The sequence below is a fragment of the Erpetoichthys calabaricus genome, chromosome 2, assembly GCF_900747795.2.
Source record: "Erpetoichthys calabaricus chromosome 2, fErpCal1.3, whole genome shotgun sequence".
NCBI classification, from domain to species: Eukaryota; Metazoa; Chordata; class Cladistia; order Polypteriformes; family Polypteridae; genus Erpetoichthys; species Erpetoichthys calabaricus.
Window position 1 is genome coordinate 295,628,813 of NC_041395.2, and position 15,001 is coordinate 295,643,813.

The 15,001-nt window shown below is 34.7% G+C and overlaps 1 protein-coding gene across 3 annotated transcripts in view; it reads left to right on the forward strand.

Annotated features, from left to right (window-relative positions):
- The first annotated feature begins 2,577 nt into the window (after positions 1-2,577).
- The window catches only part of aldh18a1 (aldehyde dehydrogenase 18 family, member A1), a 31,145-nt gene continuing 18,721 nt past the window's right edge, over positions 2,578-15,001 (forward strand). The window contains exons 1-9 of one of the 3 annotated variants that reach the window (XM_028795790.2): positions 2,578-2,787; positions 3,925-4,057; positions 4,349-4,482; positions 6,709-6,932; positions 7,025-7,174; positions 8,402-8,506; positions 8,765-8,917; positions 13,022-13,112; positions 14,793-14,917. In XM_028795790.2, coding sequence (XP_028651623.1) covers positions 4,380-4,482; positions 6,709-6,932; positions 7,025-7,174; positions 8,402-8,506; positions 8,765-8,917; positions 13,022-13,112; positions 14,793-14,917 — 951 coding nt within the window. In that variant the 5' untranslated portion in view covers positions 2,578-2,787; positions 3,925-4,057; positions 4,349-4,379. Of the gene's footprint in view, positions 2,788-3,924; positions 4,058-4,348; positions 4,483-6,708; positions 6,933-7,024; positions 7,175-8,401; positions 8,507-8,764; positions 8,924-13,021; positions 13,113-14,792; positions 14,918-15,001 lie in introns of all 3 variants that reach the window. The other 2 variants (XM_028795789.2, XM_028795791.2) reach the window with 2 other exon arrangements.

Consider the following 15,001-nt stretch of genomic DNA (forward strand, 5'->3'; position numbering starts at 1 on the left):
TTAAGCTCTCTCTCAGGGTTACTTCCACACAGACCTGGAATCACCTCTCTTAATGCATACAGAATGGTCTCATTTGCACTCTCATGGGGCAGCATGCCCTCTAGCCATCATGCTCTGCTGCTAGAACTACATGGCACCTAACTTCATAAAAGGCAACTTAATTTATCAATTTATAAAGAAGTCCTTTTCCTTTATAAAGTGCCTTTTCTACCAACTAGTAATCATAAGGTCTTGTGACCTCGTGCCAGTACCTTTAGGTTTACTTACCTAGATACTCCTAGTATCTGCCCTTTAGAATCCAGAGTAGTGTTATGTTTTTACCAAACATGTTGCAAGTATTTCTCATTCTCTCTCTCTCTCCTAAGCTAGTCCACTAGAATACTGCCCATCTGGGGCACCCAACAACACTTGTCTTCTCTCATTGAGAGTATAAATCTCCTTATCTCGGGAGGTCTCTCCCAATCACCCTCATATGATATACATTTTTTTTATTTGGGAAGACCTTTTTAAAATGTTCAAATGAATTTTATTTCCTAGGTTGACCAACAAAAAAGGTTTAAACCTATGTGAAGGCTAAAGGGCACCACTGAGCCCCAACGCCCAAACACAAACAAACAAACAAGTCCTGGGTTCAGATCAAAGGGGTGTTTATTACAAAATCTTGTACAATGAATGTATATGGGTGCCCCTCTCTCTCTCAACTTTCTCTCCACACTGCCAATCCTCCAGCTGAGTGTTGCCTTCTTTCCTTCCAGCTCCGACTCACCTGGACAAGACAGAGTGTTCCCTTTTACTGAGGACCTGGGAGTACTTCCGGTGCCAGACTTCTGGGTCATATGGAAGTCCCAAATAATGAGACTAACTTCCTGCAGTGCCCACTTGCGGCACTCACGGACCCCAGCATGGCTGCATTACCAGACTACAATTCTGAGCATTCGCCACCAGTGTTCGAATGGGTATCAATATCCAGGGCTATTACCATCTAGCTTCTTTGGGGAATAAACAGCCCCTAGACACAGTCCTTCTCTTTTATCCCAGCCAGGTAAGGTATTGTACGTACATCTGGTCAGGATGCCTGTTCACCCACCTGGGGCTTCCCGTCCAGGTAAGGAATCTCTTTCTCTTGGTTGAGATGCCTGTCCTTTCACCAGGGGCCTCCTGTGCGGTCAAAGAACCTTCCTCGTTCTTGGTTGGAATGCCTGTCATTCCGTATTGCATATACACCTGATAAAAAAATTTTAAAATGTAAGTGATCACAAATAACATTTAAATGTTGTGTTCTTTTAAAAGCAAAGAGCTACATTTTCATAGACAGGTATTTAATTTTTCCTCCCACATTACAAAGACATTCATGTAAGGTTTACTGGAAACACTAAACTGACTCTGAATGAGTAAGTGTGGCACACCATCTGTGGTAAGGTCCTACCATGAAACTAATACCACCTTGTCTTCATAACCCTGTACAGTATTGGATCAGGTTCAATAACGGACAGATGGTTGGAATATCTGAGCTGGGTTTATTTAATTAATCAGGCTGAATCTAATGCAATATACATACTATTTATGCTGCTATTTATGATAAATAGCTAAATTTATTTATGCCTTTTACCATGATGACATTTTATTGAATTTATTGCTAAATTTGCTTTTATGTGTTGGTTTGGCAAGCTAAACATTAAGAAAATATAACTACCTAAACATTGTAAAAATTAGCAGTAATGTTACTGGTTTGCAGCAAACCTCTGTCACTGAGATGTATTTCAAATAAGTCTGAAAGAAGGTGGATTTCACTTTGTCAAACAGTAGCCATCCTTTTTCCTAAATTTCAACTGTTGCTGTCACGCTGTAGATTTAGGTTCCCAAATTTAAAGAGCAACAGATTTTGAGAATTTTTTTATTCCTAGGACTAGAAGCATTTTGAATTGTTACATGTAGGGATGCTGCTGAATTCTTAATTGTTATTACTGTGCATTAGTAAAGATAATTACACTTTACACAAATCTTGAGTATGTGTATTTATGATAACACTAGTTTTCAGTTGTTGTGTTTTTGCTTATTTTCTTGTATCTGTGTAACAGTGCCTCTTGTTTTGTACTTTCCTGCTGGGAGCAAATTTCCCTCAAAGATAATAAACTATCTATCCTATCCTATCCTATCTTAAAGGGTAGGTCAATAGACAGCACTGAAAACTCTAGAGGGGATTTTGTTTTCTATTCTGGACAGCATTTTATTAAATGCCAACATTTGTATAGCATTATTCATTTCTACAACATATTTTCATGCACAAAATGTACTGTAGCTCATAACACTTTACCAGATTTTAATGAAAAGGGCAATTTGATCAGAATTGAGGAGAGCTTTTTAAAAATAAATAAATGAATTATCATTAAAACCGTTTTTCATTGTCTTCAGTTTCAAATTGTTTTAAATTACCTTGCCTGGTGCACGATAAGCCATACAAGCGATGAGGCCACACGCCCGACGCTTGCGAAATCGAATGATGTATTTTAAGCGCCAGTATGTGAATGCACATGCGCAATTCATTACGCGATTACGTCACTGCAACGCCACGCGTGCGTCTGTGGGGTTCCGTAAACGTCGCAGAGCCTTCGCCGCAGCCTGAGAATGTTAAGCTTCAAATTACGTGAATTGCGTAAAAGATTTAGAATTGCTCGTAGAAGAGAATAGGGAGACCGGAAAATGTAAATAGACTCAATTGGCTCCTGGATAATAATATTAATAATCTGTATAAAGCTATCCAAGACTGCTATCGAATTGGATAAAGAGGTAAGGTGGCCGCTTTTCGGGGCGACTTTTTATACGGGTAGTATGAGCACAAAGAGAGGTATAAGAAAAGACGCGGCAAGTTGAAGTTCCTCCTTGTGTCAAGTTCAACGCGTGTTGTCCTGTTAGTGCGTCAGTTAATTGTAAACGTGGATGGTGGATTTGCGGCGTCTTTTGAAATCTCCTTTTTTTCATATAATCTCTATTGACTGGTTCATTAAAAATCGATACTTAATGTGTCTTCTTGCTCATGACTTCCTTCGTTTCTGCAAATCACTGCAGTGTTTAGCCACATTTTTAATAATTTATCACTGTGGTCTAATTTGAGAAATACATTGTAAAGTTGTGAAGGTGCGTAGTCGATTACTTTGGTCTCTGTTTGTTGTTCAAGCTTTAAACACCATTATAGAAAACATCATTTGAAGTGGTTCATATTCCTACATTCTTATTCTATCTGCACGTTTTAGTATTCATCAGCAGGCATTGTTTTATGTTTAAACAATATGTCAACGTGTCGATCTAAACCACGTGGATAATTACTATTCATTTTTACTTCAGTAAAAGTCGACGTTAGCCACGTTTAAAATTTGAATCTTAAACCTTATTGATACTTAAATTCAAATGAGATAAACCCACCCCATTAAACTATCAATTTTTTTGTTAAGCGTACCGAGTATGAGCTTTTTAAATGAGACATAGATACTTTTAAAGTATTGAAGTTACTGCATTATAAATATGCTGTCACGGTCCAGTGACTGAACAATTTAATTGAATTGTCTCTACATTTTCATATAACCTCCCTAAATAAAAAGAACCGCAATATTTCAATGTTTGCTTGTGTTGTTTTGTTCTGCAAAGCACAATATGCAGTACAGATGTGGTTCTTGCAACTTTGGTTAGCAACTGTGACACTCAAGTAATAAATCTCAGCATTAAATGCACCCAATTTTTAAGATGGTATCAGATATATAGAATGCTGTAAGACTTTGAGTTTACCACCACAAGCTTAGCTTTTGTTGTGCTGTACTGTAATGGCTCATAGAGGTTTCATCAGCTGCTGACTGTGCATACCCAGTAATAAAACTCTTCTGTCTGAGAGACCGCCCTTTCTGTCATCTCATTGGATAATCCATGTTCTAGTTTTCCTCTCAGGAATTTTAATGAAAGGCTTCACAAAGATTTCACTTTGGAATACCCAGTGAAGAAAGACCTGTAAAGTTTACTGAGCATCTACTTGAAAGAGAAAGGGGGGACAAAAAGTTTACAACCACAGGTACAGATATTTGTTAAATTTTTGCAATTTTTTTATATCTTAAGCAGAAAATGACTGACTAGTCTTTATTTCTCTTTTGATCACTGAAGAGCTACTTAAATCATATTTTGTAAGAGTAAACACATTTCTGTATGTAATTAAAGTGTGTTAGTTTAGAGCAGCACTTGCAATGCATTTTTTTTGTACCTAGTAAAAAAAGATGTTCCTAGCTTTTAGTTACTTTTTTTATCATGTGCATATCTTTGGAACTATTAATTAACAAGTAAATGTATTCTTCTTGTTGCTTCCTAGAATCCAGGGTTTTTCCACTTGAATTCAAATCATGTTGCACAGATTGAGTTTCAACTCCGTGCTGAAAGGAAATGCCGTTTATTTCCGTCATAGAATATGTTCACAGTTTATTCGAGGTGTTTCACAGGCAAAATGTAAGTAAAGTAATCTGCAGAAAGTGGTGCAATTAGTAGTCAACTCTGAAGCCTTTTCAAACAACATATTTAACAATTTCTAAAATCATATGTGCTGAACTGTGCATGAAGCAGATTTTATTAGTCTGTCTGGTGTCTGTTTATTATACAATGAGAGCTTTTTGTATGAATACAGATTTATTGGTTTTCATGCATTTAAGTTCCGTCTTCAGGGAATATTAGAACAAAACAGATTATATTGCTCATTTAAAGTATTTTGCTTTAAAAGTTAGAAATATTTCAGCAACAGTGTTATGTTATCTCAGTACATACTGCTGTTTGTTAAACTGTGGTTTTTCAACTGAGCTTTGACCTCTGAGAAAACCATTTCTGTTGACAAAAGGCAAGGTTTTGCTTTTTAACTGTCTGTTCCTGTAATTTTTATAGTTTGTAACTTCAGATCACTTAACAAACATAAGTTATTTAGACAACATGTAACATTTTTAGTACATCTCGTAATATTAACATATTTTTAGATAGTGCCATTATATTTATGCACTAAAAGTCTTGGAATGATGTTGAATATTGTTCCTGCATGAATATTTCCTTTCAGGCCTTAATTTACCTGACTTGTATTTATAAAAAGCAGAAAATATTCTGTGCACTGAGGTACTTCCAGCTACACCTAGAATTGAGAGATGAAGTAGCACATTTTTTCCTGTGGACTTAAATGGCCCTTCACCAGGGTTTTCAGATAATAAAATCTAACAACCTTTTGCTCTCATTGACCTGTTTTCTAATCTATTTAGGTTAGGCTGTGCAAATTTTTATTGTCAATGTTTTGGGGTTGCTGATGTGGCATTTCTTTTTTTTTCCCCTTCTCTTTTTCTATTCTTTTCACAAGCACACTTCATATACTAATGCTTTCTGTTGTACTCACAGCTGAATTTAGTCTACAGCAGAGTTGATGTTTATAGAGCTGTTCATTACAAATTAGCTAATAGCATTTATTTATCTCTTAATTTCCAATCTTCTATTCTGACACACTACATGTAGAGTACATTTTATTTTTCAATGACAACTCAATACACAATGTATGGGTTGAAATGTAACAAAAGTAATGCATTTGGCATCTTTGAACTTTCTAGGTTGAGAGGTAAAATGTCACAACAAGAGAGGAATACTAAAAGAAACAAATCTGTACTGTAGCACAGTAATTTAGGATTTATGGGGCTGATGCTATAAAGTTATACAGTATTTTTTCATAGAGTGAATCATTAGAATATGCCTTACAAAGCATGTGAGAAGTCAAATTAAATTTAACAAGCTACTCTACAAGATGCAATATATTTGCATACATTAGCACTTATGAACTTTTTTTTAACCTTGCATATTGTTTCACATGTTAGATTATTGTATCTTGTTTTCATTTTTACTTACGCTGCACAATTGGCAAAAAACTTATCAATCTAAAACTGTAGAAAGCAAACTTAACCATATTTTTATTCAGGAATTAATCGGATGTAATAGAACAAATAACATTACATGTGCCCTTCAGATAAATATATCATGATTTAAAAAAAAAAAAAAAAAGTTGTCTTAAGGCTTGGATGCTTATGCAGATGTAATACACTCTGATGCACAACAGGTTATTAGGATATTTTATTTAATAAATACCGTATTCTTTACGGATTGAATAGTACACCTTGAAGTAATTTACTTCAAACCATTAGGCGAATGAAGACAGTCAATTCATTCTATTTTGGTCATGTGAAATACATTATTAGGGACAACAATATGCTAAACTTTTTAAATGATTATCAGAAGTAATGTTGGTGACTGTTTTAGCTTTAGATATATATTTTGAGGGTCATGTGAAGTATCAAATTAGCATGTTTATTTTGTGTGTGTGTGTTTTTTTTTTTTTTTTTTGCACATCACAGACTCTCCATACTTTGTGACTTGAAGTTTATGCTGATTTTCTGTGAGCTCCATTGGTTTGAATGATGCTTAATGTGGTGTCCTGTGCTTTGGCTGCTGCTGTTTTTTCCCCTTCATTTTAGCTTGTAAACCATAAATAATCATTTTTGGATTAACAAATACATCTGCCTGAAAAGGTAGTTGGCAGAAGAAGCATACTAACTGTGGTGCTTTTTCATTACTTACAACCTTGCATCTTTCTGTGTTTTGCTCTGCTTGGCAGTTTTGCATGGGTCTGTTCATTTGCTTTTTGCATTTCCTCTTTAGATTTACCTGTGATCAATTCATCATTCAGAAACACTACTATTCGACATTGGAGTAACATTCCTTTTATTACAGTCCCTCTCAGCCGGACACATGGTAAGTCGTTTGCTCATCGAAGTGAGTTAAAGCATGCCAAGAGGATCGTGGTGAAGCTTGGTAGTGCTGTTGTAACTCGAGGAGATGAATGTGGGCTTGCGCTTGGACGTCTGGCATCAATTGTTGAGCAGGTAAATTCAACCCTTTTTTTATGTCTATTAAATGTACATTTTTTGATACAGTGTCAGTTTAATTCTGATGAAATTCATATTTTTTATATCAGGTTGCAGTATTACAGAATCAGGGCAGAGAGATGATGATTGTAACAAGTGGTGCAGTTGCTTTTGGAAAGCAACGTTTGAGGCATGAAATCTTGCTCTCACAGAGTGTAAGGCAGGCACTACACTCTGGTCAAAACCAGCTTAAGGAAATGGTAAGTGTTAACAGTTTTATTACATATAATTATGGTAAGAAATCAATACTTATAAATTACAGACACCTTTACTTATAGGATAATCATTACATATTTGGTGTTATTATTCCGGGTCACTTTATACATTTCTATTTTGTTTGTCTGTTCTTGTTCTGCCATTGTCACAAGGCATAAATACCGCTACGGTGTTTTGACTGTCACTTGAACATTACATGTCTTTCCATTATTTCTGTGTGGTGGTGTTGTTTTTGTTTTGTTTTTTTTATGTGGGAATTCACTGCTGCACTTAGTGTTTTAGATGACAAGATCAATTTTACAGTGAACTATTTGGAAGATTTTTTTAATTAAATTCTTACTCCTTGTTTTGTTTCCATTTTTATTAATTTTTTCACACACAATACTTTTCAAATAAAACTCTACTAATATATACTGTACTTATTCTAAAGTATGCATACATTCTTTCCGTGGTTTTAGACATGTCCTGTAAGAGAGAATTTTGATATTTTTTCTAAAATGAAATGTAGAATAACGCTTACCCACTGAGTTATAGAGGATAGGTTGGATTTTTCTAGCTGAGCAGGGTAAGTCTGGTGTGCTAGTAGTGTTGTAGAGGCTATTACAATCAATTTATCCCTATGCACTTTAATGTGTTCCGGGAGTACACCAAATATTGCCATTAATGGTTTAGGAGTGATTGAAATACCAAGGCTGTATGAGAAGTATGTAAAGATTTTACTCCAAAATTATGTGAATTTTGTGCATTCCCCAAACGGTTGGCTTAGTGAAACTGAAGCTAGATGGTAACACTCACAGGTTGGGTGTTGACCTGGGTATATTTTGGACAATTATAGGCAGGATAAATGTGATTCATAAAAGACCTTTAGCTGAATTATGGAATGCTTGGCACATATACAACTAGAGTTTATTCTATGCCTGCCCAAGTTCCACTGCTTTTCATACATGCCAAGTAAAAGATCCTTTTTCTAATGTTACTTAGGATCTTTGAAGGGTAGGTTGTTTTAAATATTTGTATATATTATTGAGCTATCTTATGCTTAATCAAGACTAACCAGTATAACCTCTGGAAATGGTGTAAGTGCTAGGTGTGGAAAGTTCTTAGGTCAGTTAATAACTAGCCTATAAAGTGATTTAAAGAAATGTATTGGGCATTTAGCTAAACGTTGAATTGACAATTCTTTCTCAGATTAAATTATTTATTTTTTGTAGTCGGTCCCAGTGCTTGAAGCACGTGCATGTGCAGCTGCAGGGCAGAGTGGTCTTATGGCACTTTATGAAGCAATGTTCACACAATACAGCACATGCACAGCACAGGTAAGCTATTCCTGGATTTTATATTTCATATAGACATATTTCAATTTTTATTTTTGTAAGTATCCTTTTACTTTGCTGTGTATTGCAAATTACTCCATGCCTGTTCTTTATTTTTGTAGTATTGATTATGTAAACTTAATGTTAGATTTGCTCACAACTTGGGAGTTTGGAATAGCCCGTTTGTCGTGCAGCTTAAAGCAATATTTGACTGCATTCTGCAATTCTGTTAATAACAATATTTTTTTTCTTTTTGTTTAGATTTTGGTTACAAATTTGGATTTTCATGATGATCAAAAGAGAAGAAATCTGAACAGCACTCTCCATGAGCTACTAAGAATGAACATTGTCCCAATCATTAACACAAATGATGCTGTTGTTCCCCCTCCAGAGCCAAATAGTGATCTGCAGGGGGTAAATGTGGGTAACTTTTAAAGGGTGTCTGGGAGGGTATCCTGCTTTTGTGAAGGTGCATGCCGCTGCTGACAGGTTAGTGTATTTAGTGCATGCTAAAGCTTTCCTTTTTATTCTCAGTGAGCTAATAACATGTTTCTTGAACATCCTAACTGCATAAACTTTAGAACCAGTCATAATCCAGCCATCCATCCAACCAATTCTGGTTAGTAAGGTTTACTCTCACAGCATAATAGTATTTACCTCCTTGGAATGTTCCACATTTTATTATTACAGGACACTGAATCATAGTAGATTTAGTTTGTTTTTTTTTGACGTTGATCAACCGAAGACTATTTATTAATGTCAAATTTAAAACAGATCTCTACAAAGTTCTCTAAATTAATTACAGATATAAAACACAAAATGATTAATTGCACAAGTATTCAAGTTAGTAGACTCCTCTTTGGCAGCCATGACAGACTTTAAGTCTGTGTGCATAGAGGTCTCATTCTGCTTTGCAAATCTGGACTTTAGAGTTTTCCACATTCTTCTTTCCAAAACTACTCATACTCTGTCAGGTTTCTTGGGGATTGTGAGTGAACAGCCTTTTTCAAACCTAGCCACAGATTCTGTATTGGAATGAGATCTGGACTATCGGGGACATTAACATTTTTGTTTTTAAGCCATTCCTGTGTAGGTTTGGCTTTTTGTTCGTGGTTGTTGCATTGCTGGAAAGCAAATTTTCTGCCAAGGTGCAAGTTTCTTGCAGACTGCATCAGGATTTCCTCCTTAATTTCCTAGTATATTGCTCCATTCCCTTTACTCTGTCCCCACACAAGCCTTCCAGGGCCAGTGCAGAGAAGCATGCCCATAGCATGACACCTACCATGCAGTGGGGATGGTATGTTTTTGATAGTGTTTGGCTTATAGTTCCATGGCCATCAGAATAAACATATTCTAGCCGACTTAAGGGTCTCATCTCTGCCTTCTAGCCAGTTCTTCTTAAAGTGCTGTTTTCTAATTTTCACAGTATTTTTCTTTTTTGCACTCTCCCATAATGTTGCCAACAGGAGAAGCCTCCATGCAACAATTTATGCAGCCTCTCCAATCAAAGGCAGTGCAGTTTTTCATTCCTCCAGAGTCTCCTTTTGGCCTCCTGATTTAGATGTGCCAAATTAACAGGGATTAATACTTATGCAAGCAATTATTTTTTACATTTGTAATTATATCACTTTGCAAAGATCTGTTTTAACTTTTAAAATTAAAGTGTTTTTCTGTTGATTAGTGGATTTAATTTGGCTTACTTGACATTGTGATTCAATGTTATGTAACAATTACATGTGAAATCTTTCAAGGGGTGAAAACCTTTCATAGGCAGTATATTTGAGCATTCTTGATCATATAAATCTATGGAAGTGAGAAGAGGTTACTTAATGGCCAGTAGTTTTGTTTTATTAAACCTTCTACTGAAATTTGTTTTCTATACAAAAGATTAGTTTCCCTATACTCAACAACTCCTTGTAAATATTTGAAAATATGTAGTTTGATCCCTTTATTCTAGTGTTGTCATTGTTACACAGTAATGTAACAATCAACTGACATATGCAAATATTTAAGTACTCTTTACAGGATCTCGGCAGAATTAAGTCACAAGTGTTTCCCCTAGAACATTTTTATTAGTTTTATTTTATTGCTTTGGGGAAGAGGTAAGGATCATGTAGTTGCTTAAAGGTAGGTAGGCTTTAAGCACTGTAAGTTGCTAAAATCTCACTACTGTATAGATACATCAGCTGTTACCTTAGGTGAATTCCAGTGTGTGGCTAATTACAAGATTGTTTCTGAGTTTTCAAATTGATTCAAAGTTTTGCGTTGCAAGTAGTGCAAAGTGAAGGACATTTTGGCAGCCAATCAACATAAAAAATAAGCACAGAAGCACTGTGCGACATTAAGCAAATATGCACCATCGACAACCCTGTTAAACTGTGCACTCTTTAAAAAATTAAATTAATTTGATATTAATATATATTCAGTGTTAATTGAATTCTCTTAAAGTCTTCACACTGCAGGGCTCGTTAAAAAATATATTATCGTAATAATTTTATGTGCATCGTCTGAAATTAGGCAGGTTCTACTCATAGATTACTTTTCCTACTTATAAAAAAGCCTAAATTTCTATATTGTGAGAGTAAAAATTATTGATGAATGGCAGTTTCACTCTATATAGAGCTTTTCTAAGGTGGCATTAGTAAAGCATGCAATTTTTGTGCTTGTTTTATAACTTAGAACAGTTAATAAATGTGCTTTTGGCCTTCTGATTGGTGAATGTGAAAGCAAATTTGCATGCTGTCAGTCTCAGAGAGGCATTACTTGATTGTGGTGATAATCAAAAATATGGTTTAACTTATTGAAGTACATTTGACTTTCTGTTAGTCCTCATACGAGATAAGTAACCATTTAATAACATTTACAAATTCTGCTTGTAGTTTTAGTAAAAGAAAATGTGCAAGCTATTACTTTCTGCATATAACTTATATACAGTGGATTCAGAAGTAGTTAGGTTTGCAAATATGTTAAAAGTGAACTTTTTAAATACAGCATATGAAATTAATTATTTACCATACAGATGGAAGATGACCCCATGCAGCCCTCTAGACTGAAGTAACTGTCAAAATAAAAGGATTATCAGATGGATCTTAAATGTTTATTTTTTTGATAATATTAAAAAGCTGTAACAAAAGGGTGTCTAATCTTACTTAGTGTTTTTATTTTATGTCAATGATCCTCTGCTAACTTTTTTGATGTCTCATCCTAGAGATATCTGTTCTTATTTTGTTACATGATTTTTATATCTCCAGTTTGGGTAGGGATGTAGAGGATGGATTTTTTTTTTTTTTTTTTACAAAATACATTTTATGAAAAAAATTGAACCCTTACCTCCAATTAGTTCAAAATGATGAATAGAGCAATGTGCACCAAAGTATGATTCACCATCTATATACAGTACCGTTGGAGAATAGCTGAATTAGACTTGGAGTGCCTTGGAAAATGGGAGTTCATCTTGTTTAAATAATAATAAAAATAGGAGATTAAATTATCCTTTATAAACAATATGAAGTTTGTTCATTCCCTGGAAAGACAACTATCATGGAGAAGAACTCTGCATTGTTCACGTACAACATAAGAATAGTTGTTTATCCAAAATACTTTTAAGGAGTTAACTATATAAAGCTGTTAGACATTTCATAGAGCTCCGAGATTAAGTTTTGTGAAGACATTGAAATGAGGATTTCATGAAAGAGTTGTCAGGAGAAAATGCATCCTCTATATGAGGAATTTTGTTACATGCCTTTGGTTTCAAGGCTTACTTTTAGAATATTGTTCTCTGGACTGAAAAGTCAAAATATGAGCCATTCAATCACATTACAAAATATTATGCTTCATGAAAAGATCATGTCTCCCATCAAAAATACTGATAGGGCAAAGTTTTTGGACCAGTAATGTTGCAAACAGACCCATTAACGTCATTGTAAACGGGAGTTCTCTAAAGAAAATATGGGGAACTTGAATAGTTGAAGTGAAGGTTGATTTTATTACAGGGAAATAATTCGAGTGTACCACAAAATGACCAGTGATATGACATTCTGGATTTTGGCAAATGGTCAGTTAAAAGTCCAGATCTAAAGTTCAAGAGATACTGTACCTTGACTTGAGAGTTTTCCATATAGTTAAAGAAACTGTTTGTAAGAAAGAATAGACCACTATTTCTTTCATGCAATGCAAGAAAATGGTCAACTGTTAAAAAAACACTTTCATTCAAGATATTGCTGAAAAATATGTCTCCTCAAGTATCTTCATAAATGGGCTTATATTTCATGCAATGGATGTGGCTGCCTATATCTAGTTTTAGAAGTAACCTACTGAGGACTGTGTAAAGATTGTCAAATAAGTAAAAATAGGTTGAACTATTAAACCATTAGAGCATTAGTACTGTACTTTATGAATGCAGCATGGCTTTATTGCATAGCTTTTGCTTAAGCTAGTGAAGCAACAGTTATTGATAAAAATGCTTTTTGAATAAAGAAGTGAAGTTGCAGTAACTTTTTTTTCCCCATTTTGTTTTAGGTCATCAGCATCAAGGATAATGACAGCTTAGCAGCACGCTTGGCTGTTGAAATGAAAGCAGATCTTCTTATTGCATTATCTGATGTAGAAGGTTGGTCATATTATATTGCAAATACTGTCTGTTTTAGTCATGTTTGTAATCAAAGTACTATATAGTACTAGTATTATATAGTAAATGCAGTATGTATTTTAAGTAATATTTATTGTAATCCTTGAAAAAACATATGTTGTACCATTGTATTTAATTATGTCATTTTTAAAAAAATAACTATGTTAGTCACACCTATGGTGCTATATTTTATTTACATACAATCTGATATTCTCTACTCAACCCTTCTTGGAAGGTGGAAATGGTATGCAGTAGTTACTTCTAGAGAGGAGAGATTCTGAGTTCTTAATAAGAACTGCTTTAATAAATTGTCTGCCAAATTATAAAATAGTTTGTTGACAGTTCTCTTTAAATTAATTTTTTTTTCAGTTATTGTAAGCAAAATAGGAAATCCTTTCCCTCTTGTGCAGGGGTGGGTCGGTGGCTTAAATCATCCAATTAAGTGAAGTAAAACAATGAGCTATATTGTAGTGCAGGTCACCACAATATATACTTCATTAAGCAATGTAGTCTCACTGGGTGTTATCCTAAATTGAGCTGTTATGTGGTTATTTTGATTTTAAAACTAATAAATAAGACAGAATTTTATTCCAATAAGAAATAAGCATGGGGCATTTACAAAATGTGACTCAGTGAGGCAGTTCCTTGATAAGTTTTCACTATTTGTGTCTTAAAAAAGCACACCGTTAATAAGCATTTCAAACCGTTCAAAGGAACTAAGTTCAGTTAGGCCATTCTTTGTGCATATTGATCAGGAGTGCATTTTGTTGATAGCGGACTTCTTTTTATTATCAGAAACTCTGAATAACATGTTCTATTCCCATTGCTGCCTCAGATTATCTGTTTTAGGGCTGGGGGTGAGATGGCAAAGTTTGGAGGTACTACCTATGGCTTTGTTGCTGATTGGTAAAGTTGTCTAGGTTTCTTTTAGCAAAATCACTCAGTTGTAAAAGTAATGTGTTGATTAAAGGTTATATTGCAGACAGAATTTGTAAAATATGCGGTTATATTAAGGCCATAATTATCTTTAAAGTTCCCAGTGTTTAGTTTGTGTTCTCATTCTGAAAAAACAGCATATTTAACCCTGAAGTAGTTGAGCTACAGCAGCAGAAAATCATGCCATGCTCCATATCTGATATCTAGGAACATTATGACAAGGCTATGGTCTTTGCGTGATCACACGAAATAGACTTGTTATGATTGAAACAATGTTGTATTGGTCTCAATTTAGTCCCTGAAATTTAGGTTGTCCGCAAAAATGTTGTGAACCAATTTATTTATTCTGCTTTGTGTTTAATGGATGTCATGTCACATATTTAGACCTGTTGATACCATTTAAGCATCATTTAAATTACACAGCAAACCTAATCATGTGCATCCCTTTATGGGCACAATGTACCCTTTTTAAATAGATTCTTCCAGCAGAATAACATGAATTGTCTCAAGCTGGTTCCACTAGCATAACAGTGACTTCAGTTTGCTCAGGTATGGTGCACCACAGTTGTAAATTGACCCATAGAGCACTCCAAGGATGGTAATTTAAACACGTTAACTCAAACCTAAGAAAAAAAGTTAATTTTTATATTTTGTGATTGATGTACTCAGTCTTTATGAAATATATTGTAAAATGTAATTCAGTACAATAATTTTATTGTTTTCAAGGTCTCTATGATAGTCCACCTGGCTCTGATGATGCAAAATTAATAGATATATTTTATCCTGGCGATCAACAGTCTATCACATTTGGAACAAAGTCACGTGTTGGCATCGGAGGGATGGAAGCCAAGGTAAGTGATTATTACAATTCCATATGGTATTGGAAAATTGCTAAAAATAAATGTTGTTGGTAATTCTAAATGTACTACCTAGAG